Genomic DNA, 13,615 nt, shown 5'->3' on the forward strand with positions numbered 1-13,615 from the left:
AAATAGTAAAAAAATATAAAAATAGTTTTTATTACAATTCCCATCCAAAAAAATGGAGGGAAATTTTTTTTTTTTGTTAACAGTAACATTGCCAAATATCTGATTGATCTTTGGTTGCTTTCAAAGTTTTGTTTGTGCCTTTCTTTAATAAAGCGTTAACATCCATAGCACTAAGGGACTTTCTGCTGCATGGAGCAAACACCACTATCACTCTGTTCCTTAAATAAATCCATTTTATTTTTTAAATAGATTTATATTTATATTTTGCAGGAGTTACATGGGTAATTTCTTTCTCCCTTTCCTGCGCACACATCATCCCGCCTGCACCTGCACCTGCACTCAGCAATCAAAGTTGTCCCGCACCCCACTGTTGCGGGACTCTTGCTTCTGATTTACCTGTTGTTAATTCGGTGTTGATGAGAGATTCTGTCGGTCTCCAAGTGTCTCACATCTCATATACATCTTTTTACTGTGCTGTGATAGTTTTTGTTTATTGTTTGTCTTTGCTTTTTAAACTACTCAATTTTTTGTCATGAAAATAACCTTTGGTGCTTGCATGGCATTACCTTCCATCCATCCAAATTCATGTGTTCCCTAAATGACTTTACACATATAGTTACACTGGAAAAAATATCAATACCCTTTGCTACCCTACAACGGCCATATTCATTAACTAACATTGTAACTGAGAAAAGAGCTTTGAATTATTTTTATGTGGATTTTGTTGTTGCTGGAATTTCAGAATATGAGACATCGTCTGTCACCAGACAAATCATGAGAGACCTCTTTCAGTCAGAAATCAATTTTGCATTTTCCCTTTGTTGGGTAGTATCATTGCTCATTACATTTTTGTCAAACAGAAATAATTGTCATCATTTAATATTATATAATTACTTCTTTAAGCAGTTCCCATCTGTGTCAAATTGTAGGATCTTAATCTTATATGTTATTGGTCTATCCATCTAATATTTTTCCTTTCATCTTTATTTTCCTCCTTGATATTATTTCTCTCCACTCCATCCTTGCATTCGTGGGGACTCTAATTTGTCTTTGTAATTTGCTTTTAAGGCTGTAATTCTAATTGATCTAAAAGTGTATTGCGTTATTTTGTTTCTTACTTCAATCTTATGAGTCAAGTCAAATTTATATGTATAGCACTTTTCACAGCAGCCATCGTTTCAAAGCAGCTGTACATGAAATTCTGCTATAAGAGAAAATTAACTAATATAATGCTAATATTTGTTATGTTTAGAACTATTAGTGGTTCAATTTAGTAAACTAATTAAGTGTGTATGATTACATACAATGATTATAATTTTATTTATTTCAATATTTGAAAAAGTGTCAAATATAGTTATATTGGTCTTATGATCTTGACAATTGTGCCATGTTATGCCAATTAAACACATTATATTAATAATCTGAGTAACCCCTTCCCTATCCCAAATGCCCACCTATGATATCCCTCGGCCCACCCTAGCAAAGCTGTCAGAAGCCGGGCCTGGTTATGTTCCATTCAACGTGGAAAGTCAGAACTTCCTACATGCAGTGTTTCCACCCCATTTCTGTGACATTTTTCATGATTTTTCCAGCTGCTTGGATTACTTGAAAATTATTTATTTAAAATTATTTACAAAGACAGCACTCATAAAGAGAAATTTCCAATCAATAAAATCTTTAAAATGTATTTTAAATTAAAAAAATAAATAAATATAAACTATAATTATTATTATTATATTCAATTCAGAAGTTTTCATGATTTTTTCAAGACTTGAAATCCCTATTTTAAAATTCACTGACTTTGAAAAGTGCAATAGATGGTAATTGAAATTGGAATATACAATTTCTTTCTTTCTTTTTTTTTTTTACAAAAGTGTTACTAAAAAACATTTTAACATAATGGTTCATCCAAAAATGAACATTCAGCACTCACCCTCATGCCATCCCAGATGCGCATGACTTTCTTTCTTCTGCTGAACACAAAGATTTTTAGAAGAATATCATAGATCTGTAGGTCCTCACAATGCAAGTGATTGGTGGTCAGAACTTTGAAGATCCAAAAAGCACATAAAAACTCCAGTGGTTCAATCCATATATTCAGAAGCAATATGATAGGTATGGGTGAGAAACAGATCAATATTGAATTCATTTTAATGATAAATTCTCTTCCGTGCCCAGTAGGTGGCGATATGCACAAAGAATGTGAATCGCCAAAAACACAATAATAATGTGACGTGAAAGTGGAGATTTTATAATAAAAAAGGACATCAACATTGATTGTTTCTTACCCACATCTATCATATCACTTCTGAATGTATGGATTTAACCACTGTAGACGTGTGGATTATGTTTGAGCAGACTTTATGTGCTTTATGGACCTACAGAGCTGGGATATTCTTCTAAAAATCTTCATTTGTGTTCGGCAGAAGAAAGTCATACACATCTGGGAAAGCATGATGGTGAGTAAATGATGAAAGAATATTCATTTTTGGGGGAACTATTCCTTTAAGAAGTACTTGAAGTTAAACAGTTATGGTAAACTAACACCATTAAGAAAATAAAATGTATTAATGAACCAAAGTTTTTAGATGACAGTATAATACAATAAAACCTGTTTAGCAATCTTTTACAAATGCAGGTGTTTAAAACACAGCGATTCTTCTGTTGATGACTCTGCACCTGCAAATCAAATGTTAGCACTGCCATTTTGTTTCTTTATAAGCTATCTTCAGAGCATCAGAGAAAAGAGCATTTGTATGGATGGAAGTAGGAATATTCCACATCCGACTTCGGGTGAAACACAACATTAATAATCATTAATATGCCATGTTGTGAGAGAACAAATACCAATAGCCAGTGAATTCAACAGAGTCTATCTGGTCTGTCAACCATCTTTATTCATACAGAATCTAAAAATCTTCCCTTTTTTAGTTAGACAATAACAATAATGTTCATTGTAAAATATTGTTAATAGTGCACATTTCCAGTGACTGACCGGTTTCTCTGCCTGCACTGCAGTCAAAGTTCCCAGTGGACAGTTTAACAATGCTGGCACCAGGAGGCACTATCTCAGCAGGATTGAAAGGCTCGGTCACAGCTACAACACTGTCCACAGAACTAGAAATATCATCCCCTTTGAAAGAGATAGAGGGAAATTATAGCAATCTCAGAGAAATGATAATAGACTACAGACAGCAGTGCATAATGCAGAATTAACCAAATTTAAAACTACATAACTATAGTATATATAGATGATATATAAATGAAACTGTCATTTAAGGTTAGTCAAATTACTGAACAAAAATACAACACACATTGAAAGTAAAATACAACAATGGATTCCAGTACCATTCTGTTTGGTGTTGCTGGCTTTGCTGCTGCTGGTGTGGACGCTGGACAGGGAAGCAGAGGTTATATGTGCATCTGTTAGATCCTGTGGAAGCTCATCCTTTGATCCATAACCCTGATCTGACTGACCACCTTAAAAGACACAAAGCATGCTTTGTTAAATATTTATAGTGGAGTCCAAAATCTGGCATGTAAAATCTAAACCAATATTGTTTTCTGCACAAAACACTGTCAAGAGTATTTTATTACAGTTTTCGGTCCGTACATGAACCGTTAACTGAACCGAAAGCCATACCGGTACCCAACCCCTATAGTTGATACACCCAGTCGTGTAGTTTGCACACCACCTCGACCAAAAACAAAAGACTGTGAGAAATTAGGTGTGCACAGGGCGGTGACTACAAGTCTTTTAGTGCGTGTATGGCTTTAGTTAGAAAAATGCTAAATAGAAGCATTTTCAGTAGTGGTCTCAGATTTTAGGTATCCACTGTATGAAAGCACTTAAATTTTAATAGAAGTAATGCTACTGTAAATATTATTGACCTGTTTAAGGACCTCAGACATACTGGGCTCCAGTACCTGTACTTAAGTGACTGTCAGTAGCATCCTCAACTAGAAGGCTTCGGGAAAAGGGAGTGTGTCCCTCCACATTAGTCTCATTTGAGTTGCCTGCACTGCAGTGACTCAGTCGGTCTCCATCTCCACGAGCAACTGAGCCAGCTAATACCTCTGGTGAAACACACACACACACACACATTTTAGAACAGAAGATCAAACTAAATATTAGTAACTTCACTGTAAATTTGATGTCTTAAGTCTTGACTTGTAGTACAAATCTAGAGTTCTAAAATTTCATCAACATCTATAACCTTAAAGAGATCCTTATAACTTCTACTTTTGTGTTCCACGGAGTAAATAAAGTTGTCATCATTTACTCACCCACATGTTGTTCCAAACCCATGTGACTTTCTTCCGTGGAAAACAAAAGATGTTAAGCAGAATGTTCAGTCTCAGTCTGCATTCACCAGCACACTAATATCCCATGTTAGTGACCAAACAATGTTGGTCCTTTCAATACCAATGCCAGCATTTGTCAAAATATTGGCCATGAACTGGCACTGGTGCATTTTAGTCTGCTTCTTCACTGTAGGTAAACTACACGTTGACATAGTGACTGTTTCACACTCATTTGAATTACATGTTACTTTCACCATTCTGGCTGGTTTGCAACAGATCATATTATTCTTACAATTTAGCAAGATGTGAGTGAAAATGCTGCTCGATCTCATTTCACATCTGTTCATTTCATTCTTTCTAAATCCTAAACCAAAGTAAAATAATTTAAAGGTAGAGAAAATAAAAAAGAGGGCGGATATAGCAGTTTGTATGAACAATTCTGACTTTTTAGATTTTTTTATGATATAGATTGATACATTATGAGACTCTCAGCCTAAGCAAAAAATTTGCAAAATAAATTTAGCCAAAATGTAATTTTGTTTTCTGATTTAACATTATATATCTCAGGGTGTAAATAAAGTAGCACCAAAAAAGGTAGCTTTGTTTTTGTTTTGATTCCTATCATGTCACCAGTAAATGAATAAACTTTTGTATTGATACGACAAAGCAATCAAAATTTATAGCATTACAAATGTAATGTATCCTAGTGTCCAAAAGCCTCTCCAAAGCATGCAGGCATGAGTAACGAGATCTCACTCATTTCCATTCTTTGTCATTTGAGCCATAATTGTGTCTGTGTCATGTACTTGATCATTGAGTCTGCTCCATTTCCTGGTGGCCACACTGCATGTAATTAGAGTGAACAATCCCCTCTGCCCATATTTGGATTACTTTTTTGGATTATCTAAATCCTAATATGATTGGTTTAGCATTTCATGACACTGAACAATGTAGTACATAATTTCCGATGAAGTCATCTGATCCAGCAAAACTAACATGTTCTTAGCCAGAACGCACATTATGTGCTATTTGATAATGTGGCCATTATCGCAAAATAAACCCAGACGGGGTGATGAGAACATAACACTAGCAAAATGTAGTTTTTTTTAGACCATTGGGACAACAGTCAATTATACAAATTAGCGGTCATTATACCAATAAAATCCAATCTCAGAATTTTGTGATTGAAAAATCTGAATCAAGTATTCCAGAAAGCCGTGTAATAAATATATTTCTACATCTGTGGTAGGACCTCGAACCTGGGGTTATCAGAGAAGGTCCTTTATGAAGAGCTGTCCCACGCAGTGCCTGTTTAAACTGCACCACTCCTCGCACCAGGTTCCTCATTTTGGTCCACATGAAGTGTCCACTGCGGTTACGGCTTGGCCAGGGACTTTCCAGCACAGCCTGGACAAAACACAGCCAATCACAGGTCAACATAACAACCCGTTTCTTCCATGGCAACACATTAAAGCCTTTAATGTTCTCCTTTATTGGAGCAACAAGGACCAAATACTATTATGATGGGAAATATTCCTGTAAATATTGATATAAAGTTATGTGAGAAGGTAGTTTAAAAAGCTTTTTAATTTGTGTGACCTCATTTCCAAAAACATGAGAACTGCTTAATTATTGAGTGGAAGAATCCCATTAGTAAATGAACAATCATGAAAATGTTTATTTTGCACTTTTGTAGTTTGTCTAACTAATTTATCTATTAATAAATCATAGGTTGTTAGTTATGAAGCACCAGAGGGTTTCAATTTGACTACCTTTTTAACCTTTTAATGAAATTAAAAACAGTCTCTCCAATGACAGAGATCTTGAGCTGGGAAAAAGCTATATGGACAGCTCAAAATCATGAAACTAGGAATGCGCCAATATGGAATTTCTGGGTCGATACCGATTACCAATAATAGTTTAATTTTTTATCTTTTTAGCCTAAAATTGCTAGCTAATTCTTTAAAAGCTGCTCATTGAAAAAAATAGGTTGTCATTCAAAGCTTGGTATTTGGACTTCACAATCCTAATTCAACTCTTAATTGCTGCTGTTTAAGGTTTGGCAGATGTAACATGAACCAGAAATTTACTTATGTTACAGATGTATGCTGATTTAAATGAGAAATAAATGACAATAAAATAAATGCCTATTTATATGAGTATTTATAGTATACCTGATGAATGGCTAAAAGGGAGAGAATAATGAACTTCTAACAGCCGTAATATTGCATTAAACCAAAATAGTGTGATGTATTAATAACATTAACGAACATTAAACAACAAAATACACTATACAAACACTAATTTTTGTATTCATGGTATAATATTTATACCGGCAGCCAGACTGTGTGTGCAGTGTGTGCATTGTTCAAATTCACATCTTATTCACAGACGCTTGTTAGAGTTCTCATCAGTGACAGTTTCATTGTATTACTTATGAAATATGAACAAGAAATGTGAACACAATAATCAGAATGGTTTTTGGAAACCTGTACAAGCACATTCCTTTCACTCTCAAACTGGTGTTTTTAGCCATCTCAATCTGTGAGAACTATTTCAAGATCTATGCACTGCATTACGTTGTGTTGGGGCTTGTTTTAATCATAATGCTTTGCTGTAAGTAACAATGTGCTAAGTTTCCCAATTCTGTTTATGTTTCATGAAGTAAAAAATTATTGTCCCCAAGTAACATACATTTATGATTTGTTGCATTTGCATTAATTGAATATGGGAATGGGAAATGGGAAATGCGAAACGGCATGTTGTTAATAACAGCAGATTTTCCCAATTAAAACCAGACACAAAACAACGTGCAGAGATGTTGAAATAATCCTCACAGAGTGACATGAGCTTGGCTCTCACGGTCAGATATGCTGTGTGTGCTCACGTGCACTATCGCTTTAGACTACCCGAGTCCCTGCCTGAAAGAGAGAAGCCACAGGCAGTCAAGATATTCTAAGCCTCAAGCAAATAAACTGTAACAAATGATCTATGAAAATATAGGCAGTAATTCCACTACGAGCACAATAATATTATTTAGATTTTTCCCGGTTTTCGACGATCATATTTGATGCCAATAACAGGGAATTATATATATTGTGATATATTGTGCATCCCTACATGAAATGTCTGACAGCTGTTCACACAAGTAAATTATTCCCGAAATGGAGTACAAACAAAAACAAATTTCGTGTAACAAAAACATTCTCATATTATATTATAACACTGAAGAACTTTATGACAGAAGTTCTAATTATGCACATATGGGTCTGATATAATTGTTTCATATTCATTTTGAGGTATTATGCACAATCATTTTACTCCATGTATGATACGCAGGCTTCCAACTATTTTAGACAAAACACATTTCCATGATTTTACATACACTTTCCAGTCATTGGTGATTTAAAAAAAATAATTCAAATTCAGACTAATTTCAATCGGTTCTGTGATTCATTGAGAAGAACAGACTCGAAAAGAACAATTTGTTCACAAATTGGACATCACTGTGGCTTGTAAGCAGGTTTTATTCTTCACAAAAGCAATTGAATTCAAATAAAGCTGATCAAATATTTTATAACTGGAAACATTTATATTTACCATAGAAATGTCAAATTCCCAGATTTTAATAATTTCCATGAAATTTCCAAGCCTGGAAAACCCCATTTTAATTTTTTTTATAAAAGCCCTTATATTCTTCACAGGTCTTGATAATGCATTGCACTGTGGTATAGAGTATTTTTTTTTTAGATTAGATTCAACTTTATTGTCATTGTGCAGAGTACAGGTACAAAGACAACGAAATGCAGTAAATATACCAAAGTTTTCACCAAAGAGTTCACTACCTTGTTGTAGTATCCATAAGTAATAGCGTTGGGTTGAACTCCAGCCTTTTTCATCTCCATTAAGACACGTACAGCCATGACGGGCATCCCCCACAGACCACACAACTGCATCACCACACGGTAGCAAACCTGTTAAACACATCAACTGCAGGGTCACACCAAGGTCTATAGACATGAGTAACTCTTTTCAGCTTGAGCAATACATAAAGGAATCCAAGGGTTGTTAGCCAATTTAAATTTCCTTTGTGTATGAGGAAAGCACTTGGCTATAGTCTCATCTTTCTATGACCTAATTTAAAGCTGATATTAAAATCAACTGTATCTTGGGTGATCTGATCAGAAGTGGAAAGCACTAAATACAGGTGTAAACGAGGCCCAATGTGTCTTTCAATTACTCAAACCAACTGCAGAGGTGGTCAGGGATGCATGTGGAAACGCAGTGCCCAGAATTAACACTTGCCAAGTGCAAAATAAGAGTAAAAAGGCTCTGACAAGTAAATAAAATTCAGTTACTAGCCAGTTGGCCAGTTACTTTATTAGAAACTATAACACAATAATACATGGATTAAATCTAATAGTAAGAATGACAAACGGACCTTCGCTGATGTAATTGACATGAGTGATTCAAATCAGACATTTACAAACGTCCAGCTTTTTTCTCAGTGGAAAATTTACCATCTTAAAAGGAATATTCCTGGTTCAATTCAAGTTCAGCTTAGTTGGCAGAATTTGTGTCATAATTGATTACCACATAAATGTATTTAGTCTTGTTTCTCCCTTTCTTTAAAAAAAGCAAAAATAAAGGTTACAGTGAGGTACTTACAATGGAAGTGAATGGGGTAAATTTTTGGAAGGTTTAAAAAGGCATAAATGTGAAGCTTATAATTTTATAAAATAACTTACATTATTTCTTCATAATAGCACTCATGAGTTATTTGAGTTATAAAGTTGTTTAAATCATAGTTTTTATGGTCATGTGATCATGGCAACAAAGTTGTAAACTGGATATAACTTCACACAGAAAAGGTCAGTAAGTGATTTTATCAAACTAAAATCGTGTTAACACTCATAGTGTTTAAAGTTTGTGGCAAAACGTTTGAAACAGTGAGCATTTTAACATTTACCGAGTAGCCCCATTCACAAATTGTCATTCCTAATCAGCATGCTACAAATGCTTTCGATTTAGCACGGAATTTTCCTTTATGATCTTTTCCCCCCAGAACTCCAAACATACACTGGCGGCCAAAAGTTTGGAATAATGTACAGATTTTTGTTTCGGAAACTTTAATTCAACAAAGTGGCATTCAACTGATCACAAAGTATGGTCAGGACATTAGTGATGTAAAAAACAGCACCATCACTATTTGAAAAAAGTCATTTTTGATCAAATCTAGACAGACCCCATTTCCAGCAGCTATCACTCCAACACCTTATTTACATTTACATTTATGCATTTGGCAGACGCTTTTATCCAAAGCGACTTACAGAGCCCTCATTACAGGGACAATCCCCCTGGAGCAATCTGGAATTAAGTGTCTTGCTCAAGGACACAATGGTGGTGGCTGTGGGGCTCGAACCAGCATCCTTCTGATTACCAGATTACCAGTTATGTGCTTAGACCACTACACCACGTAGTCATGATAAAATGCTAATTTGATACTAGAAATTCACTTGCCATTATATTAAACTCAGCTGAAAGCTATTTGGTTCGTTAAATGAAGCTTAACATTGTCTTTTTGATTGTTTTTGAGTTGCCACAGTATGCAATAGACTGGCATATCTTAAGGTTAATATTAGGTAAAAAATGGCAAAAAAGAAACAACTTTCTCTGTCATCAATCATTGTTTTGAGGAATGAAGGCTATACAATGCAATTGGCTATTTCATGCCAAACAAATGAAGATTTCATACAAAGGTGTACACTACAGTCTTCAAAGACAAAACTGGCTCAAACAAAGACAGAATGAGATGTGGAAGGCCAGATGTACAACTAAACAAGAGGATAAGTACATCAGAGTCTCTAGTTTGAGAAAAAGACACCTCCCATGTCCTCAGCTGACAGCTTCATTGAATTCTACCCGCTCAACACCAGTTTCATGTACAACAGTAAAGAGAAGACTCAGAGGTGCAGGCCTTATGGTAAGAATAGCTAAGAAAAAGACACTTTTGAAACAGAAAAACAAAAAGAAAAGGTTAGAGTGGGCAAAGAAACACAGACATTGGGCAACCGATAATTGGAAAACAGTGTTATGGATCTTAAACCCATTGAGCTTTTGTGGGATCAGCTAGTCTGTAAGGTGCGTGATAAGTGCCTGAAAAGACAGCCACATCTATGGCAAGTGCTACAGGAAGCGTGGGGTGATATGTCACCTGAGTATCTGGTAAAACTGACAGCTAGAGTGCCAAGGATCTGCAAAGCGGTCATTGCTGGACATGGAGGATTTTTTGATGAGAACTCTTTGCAGTAGTTTAGATGAAAATTTATTTTCAAATTGTAATAGTGATTGGTCATGTTATTAATATCCTGACTATACATTGTGATCAGTTGAATGCCACGTGAAAATCTGCACATTATTCCAAACTTTTGGCTGCCAGTGTATATGAAATATCCCTCACATAAAGCCATCAGAACGATATGACAACATAAACCATAATTTGTCCATGTTTTTGTGACAAGTGCTGTTTTACCAAGACGGGTCACTGAGAGACACACTAACTTGTGCATTATCCCAGATATGCAAAGACAAAACAGCTAAATTATTCTACCATCATAGGGACAAAAACCTATATAATAAAAATTATGCAAAATAGTTTCATTGTCAGTACGAATTATAGATGGCTGATAAATTTTATCAATTCAACCACTGGTATTGGCAGGCATGGCAAAAGGTTTACATATTGGACTATGTGGCTGTATTAATAAAAGGTGTATATAGCAATCTGTCTCTTCATCATGATCTTACATTTGTTAATCTTGTACGTCTACATATGAATATTTAAAATTCCGATTAAGACAATATTTTTCCAAAAACTGCACAGATCATGGCGGTTCACAGTTCTCCCATTCATTTCTATGGGAAATTCTGCATATCTTGTCAGAGCAAGCAATGGTAACCAAGGAGGGCAGAGTTTAGCGAAGGGTCAATTAAACATTTGTATTTTTTTTGTAAAGAATATTAATAAAAAAAAAAATTGTGCCAAATAATAATAAAAAAAAAACATTTATTTGTGTAGGGGCCTGAGATGTTGCCATTATTGTTTATCCCACCCACCTCATCGAGTACCTCCACCTCTGAGCTCCTCATCTTGAGCAGGACATTGAAGGCCTGCTGCATGGCTCTGGGTTTGGACTGTGCTGTTCGCATGCCAGCAGGAAGACAGATAAACCACAGACTGTAGCAGTGACTGAACAGACACTTCGCCCACTGGGGTGGATTGGAGTAGAAACGCTTTGCCAACTTGTAGGACATTTTAATTTCCTGTGTGGAACAAAAAGTCATATTTCAGGTTCTGAGATCACAAAGGGCGATTGAAAGGCATTCTCTGTTAAAACAACTTTGAGGTCCAAGGAAAAATACATGCCATGTATATTATTAGAACAATGTGTTAAATCAAACCCTTTTATTACATTTGTTCAACTGGGCAGTATTTTCCCAAGAAAACACTAATCTTAAAGATATAGTCCATCCAAAATTTAAAATTCTGTCAAAATCTACTTTTTGTCCATTTTGGAGCTTTCAGTTTATGGAAAAGAACAGCTTGGATACTCTGCAAACAGAGCAACATTAGAGTGAGTAGACAATGACTAATTTAAGCAATCGGGCACTATATTGTGAAAATAGTCATGGCTAGTGTCATAATATATATGTTAGCAAGATGAATATGGGTTTTGCATTATAGTTGTTACTGTATTATGCATTTTAGTATGTATGAAATACTGTATTGGCCAATTAGCATCCAGAAATAGATCTATCCATTTTACAATAAAGATTTTGAGTGAGCTGTCCCTTTAAGCACACTTGCACACTCATATTCATAAAATCCACATTTGTTGCTCTCTTTAAATAATATGCATTTCAGTCACATCTGACCTACTGTCCTGATTCAGCATTCATTTCTAGCATCCATGAGGTTTCTGTGTACTTCAGAGTGTAATTTATTTAGCTATGTAATATAGGTAATGTGCATGATTTTACAATAAATAACTTAATACTGTATATGGAGAAACGGTGCTGTAGAGTATGTCCCCTTCTTACCCGTGAAGAATACAAAAATTAATTTAAATTAATTTAAAATAAGAAATATTAAAATAATCCAACTTAATCAAAATACTAAAAATACTTTTAAGATGTATGCCCACAAATTATAAACTGACTCTTTCTGAAACATCTAGAATAAAAAATTATCCATGTTTATTTTAAACGGTAACTAAACCCTAAACCAACTTTTTTTAGTTAATGATCTGTAAGAATGGGGCTTTATTAGTACTGGTCATTGATTCAAGTAATTTTTTTGACATTTGTGTATAAAGTGTTTTAATTCTACAATATATGGTGTAAAAATGTCTGATTGCTGCCCTCTTCAGGTTGAACGGTGGCTACTGCAGTTGAATTTTCCTATTGGCTGTTTGCGGTAGTTCGTGACGTAAGCGGTGAGAGCTGACATAAGCAGGTTCCAGCTCACCACGCCCTTGGTACGAGCTAGACACTAGCCCCATTCTCCCTTGCGGCTGCTTCGCTAGCATCGTCGGATGCCGATCGCGATCATCAAGGCCTTTTGCAGTGCAAGCGCCGATCTGAACGGTGTCTAACATGCTGTCTTTCTAAACAAAAGCTGGTGTAAGCATGACAGGACAGAGTCGTGCCCTGTGTCAGCGCAGACCGCCAAGCTGCCCGGTCTTCTGCAAGGTGATGCCATCGATCAGGGTTGATCTTAAAGACATTCATGTCTCGCTTGACAACATCCTTAAAGCGGAGCTTGGGTCGACCACGAGGGCGGTGTCCCACAGCTAACTCCCCATGGAAGATGGACTTTGGGAGACGTTCATCTGGCATACGACGTACATGGCCAATCCATCTGAGACGCCTCCTCCGGAGCATGGTGTACATGTCACTGCTGTTAGTGAGCTTCAGCACGGTGGTATTTGGGACCCGATCCTGCCATGACAGGCTAAGGATCTGTCGTAGGCAACGGAAGTGAAAAGCATTGAGCTTGTGCTCCTGCCGCCGGTATGTAGGCCACGTTTCGCTTCCATATAGCAGAACACAGAGCACACAGGACTCATATACGCGCACCTTTACTTTGAGAGAAAGGTGACTGTTGTTCCAGACACGAGACTGAAGCCGCCCAAAGGTTGTTGAGGCACGGCCGATCCTGGTATTCAATTCAGCATCAAGGCTGTTGTTTGCGGTCAAGGTTGAGCCGAGGTAGATGAATTTCTCGACAACTGACAGCACTGTGCCATTG

The 13,615-nt window shown here is 36.0% G+C and overlaps 1 protein-coding gene across 3 annotated transcripts in view; it reads right to left on the reverse strand.

Annotated features, from left to right (window-relative positions):
• LOC127652412 (DENN domain-containing protein 4C-like) overlaps positions 1–13,615 on the reverse strand; it is a 109,426-nt gene that overhangs the window by 22,537 nt on the left and 73,274 nt on the right. For all 3 annotated transcript variants that reach the window (XM_052138549.1, XM_052138538.1, XM_052138558.1), the window contains 6 exons: positions 11,422–11,628; positions 8,151–8,279; positions 5,565–5,712; positions 3,928–4,077; positions 3,349–3,480; positions 2,996–3,133 (listed from right to left, as the gene is read on the reverse strand). In XM_052138549.1, coding sequence (XP_051994509.1) covers positions 2,996–3,133; positions 3,349–3,480; positions 3,928–4,077; positions 5,565–5,712; positions 8,151–8,279; positions 11,422–11,628 — 904 coding nt within the window. The remainder of the gene's footprint in view (positions 1–2,995; positions 3,134–3,348; positions 3,481–3,927; positions 4,078–5,564; positions 5,713–8,150; positions 8,280–11,421; positions 11,629–13,615) is intronic.

The sequence above is a fragment of the Xyrauchen texanus genome, chromosome 2, assembly GCF_025860055.1.
Source record: "Xyrauchen texanus isolate HMW12.3.18 chromosome 2, RBS_HiC_50CHRs, whole genome shotgun sequence".
Lineage (NCBI taxonomy): Eukaryota > Metazoa > Chordata > Actinopteri > Cypriniformes > Catostomidae > Xyrauchen > Xyrauchen texanus.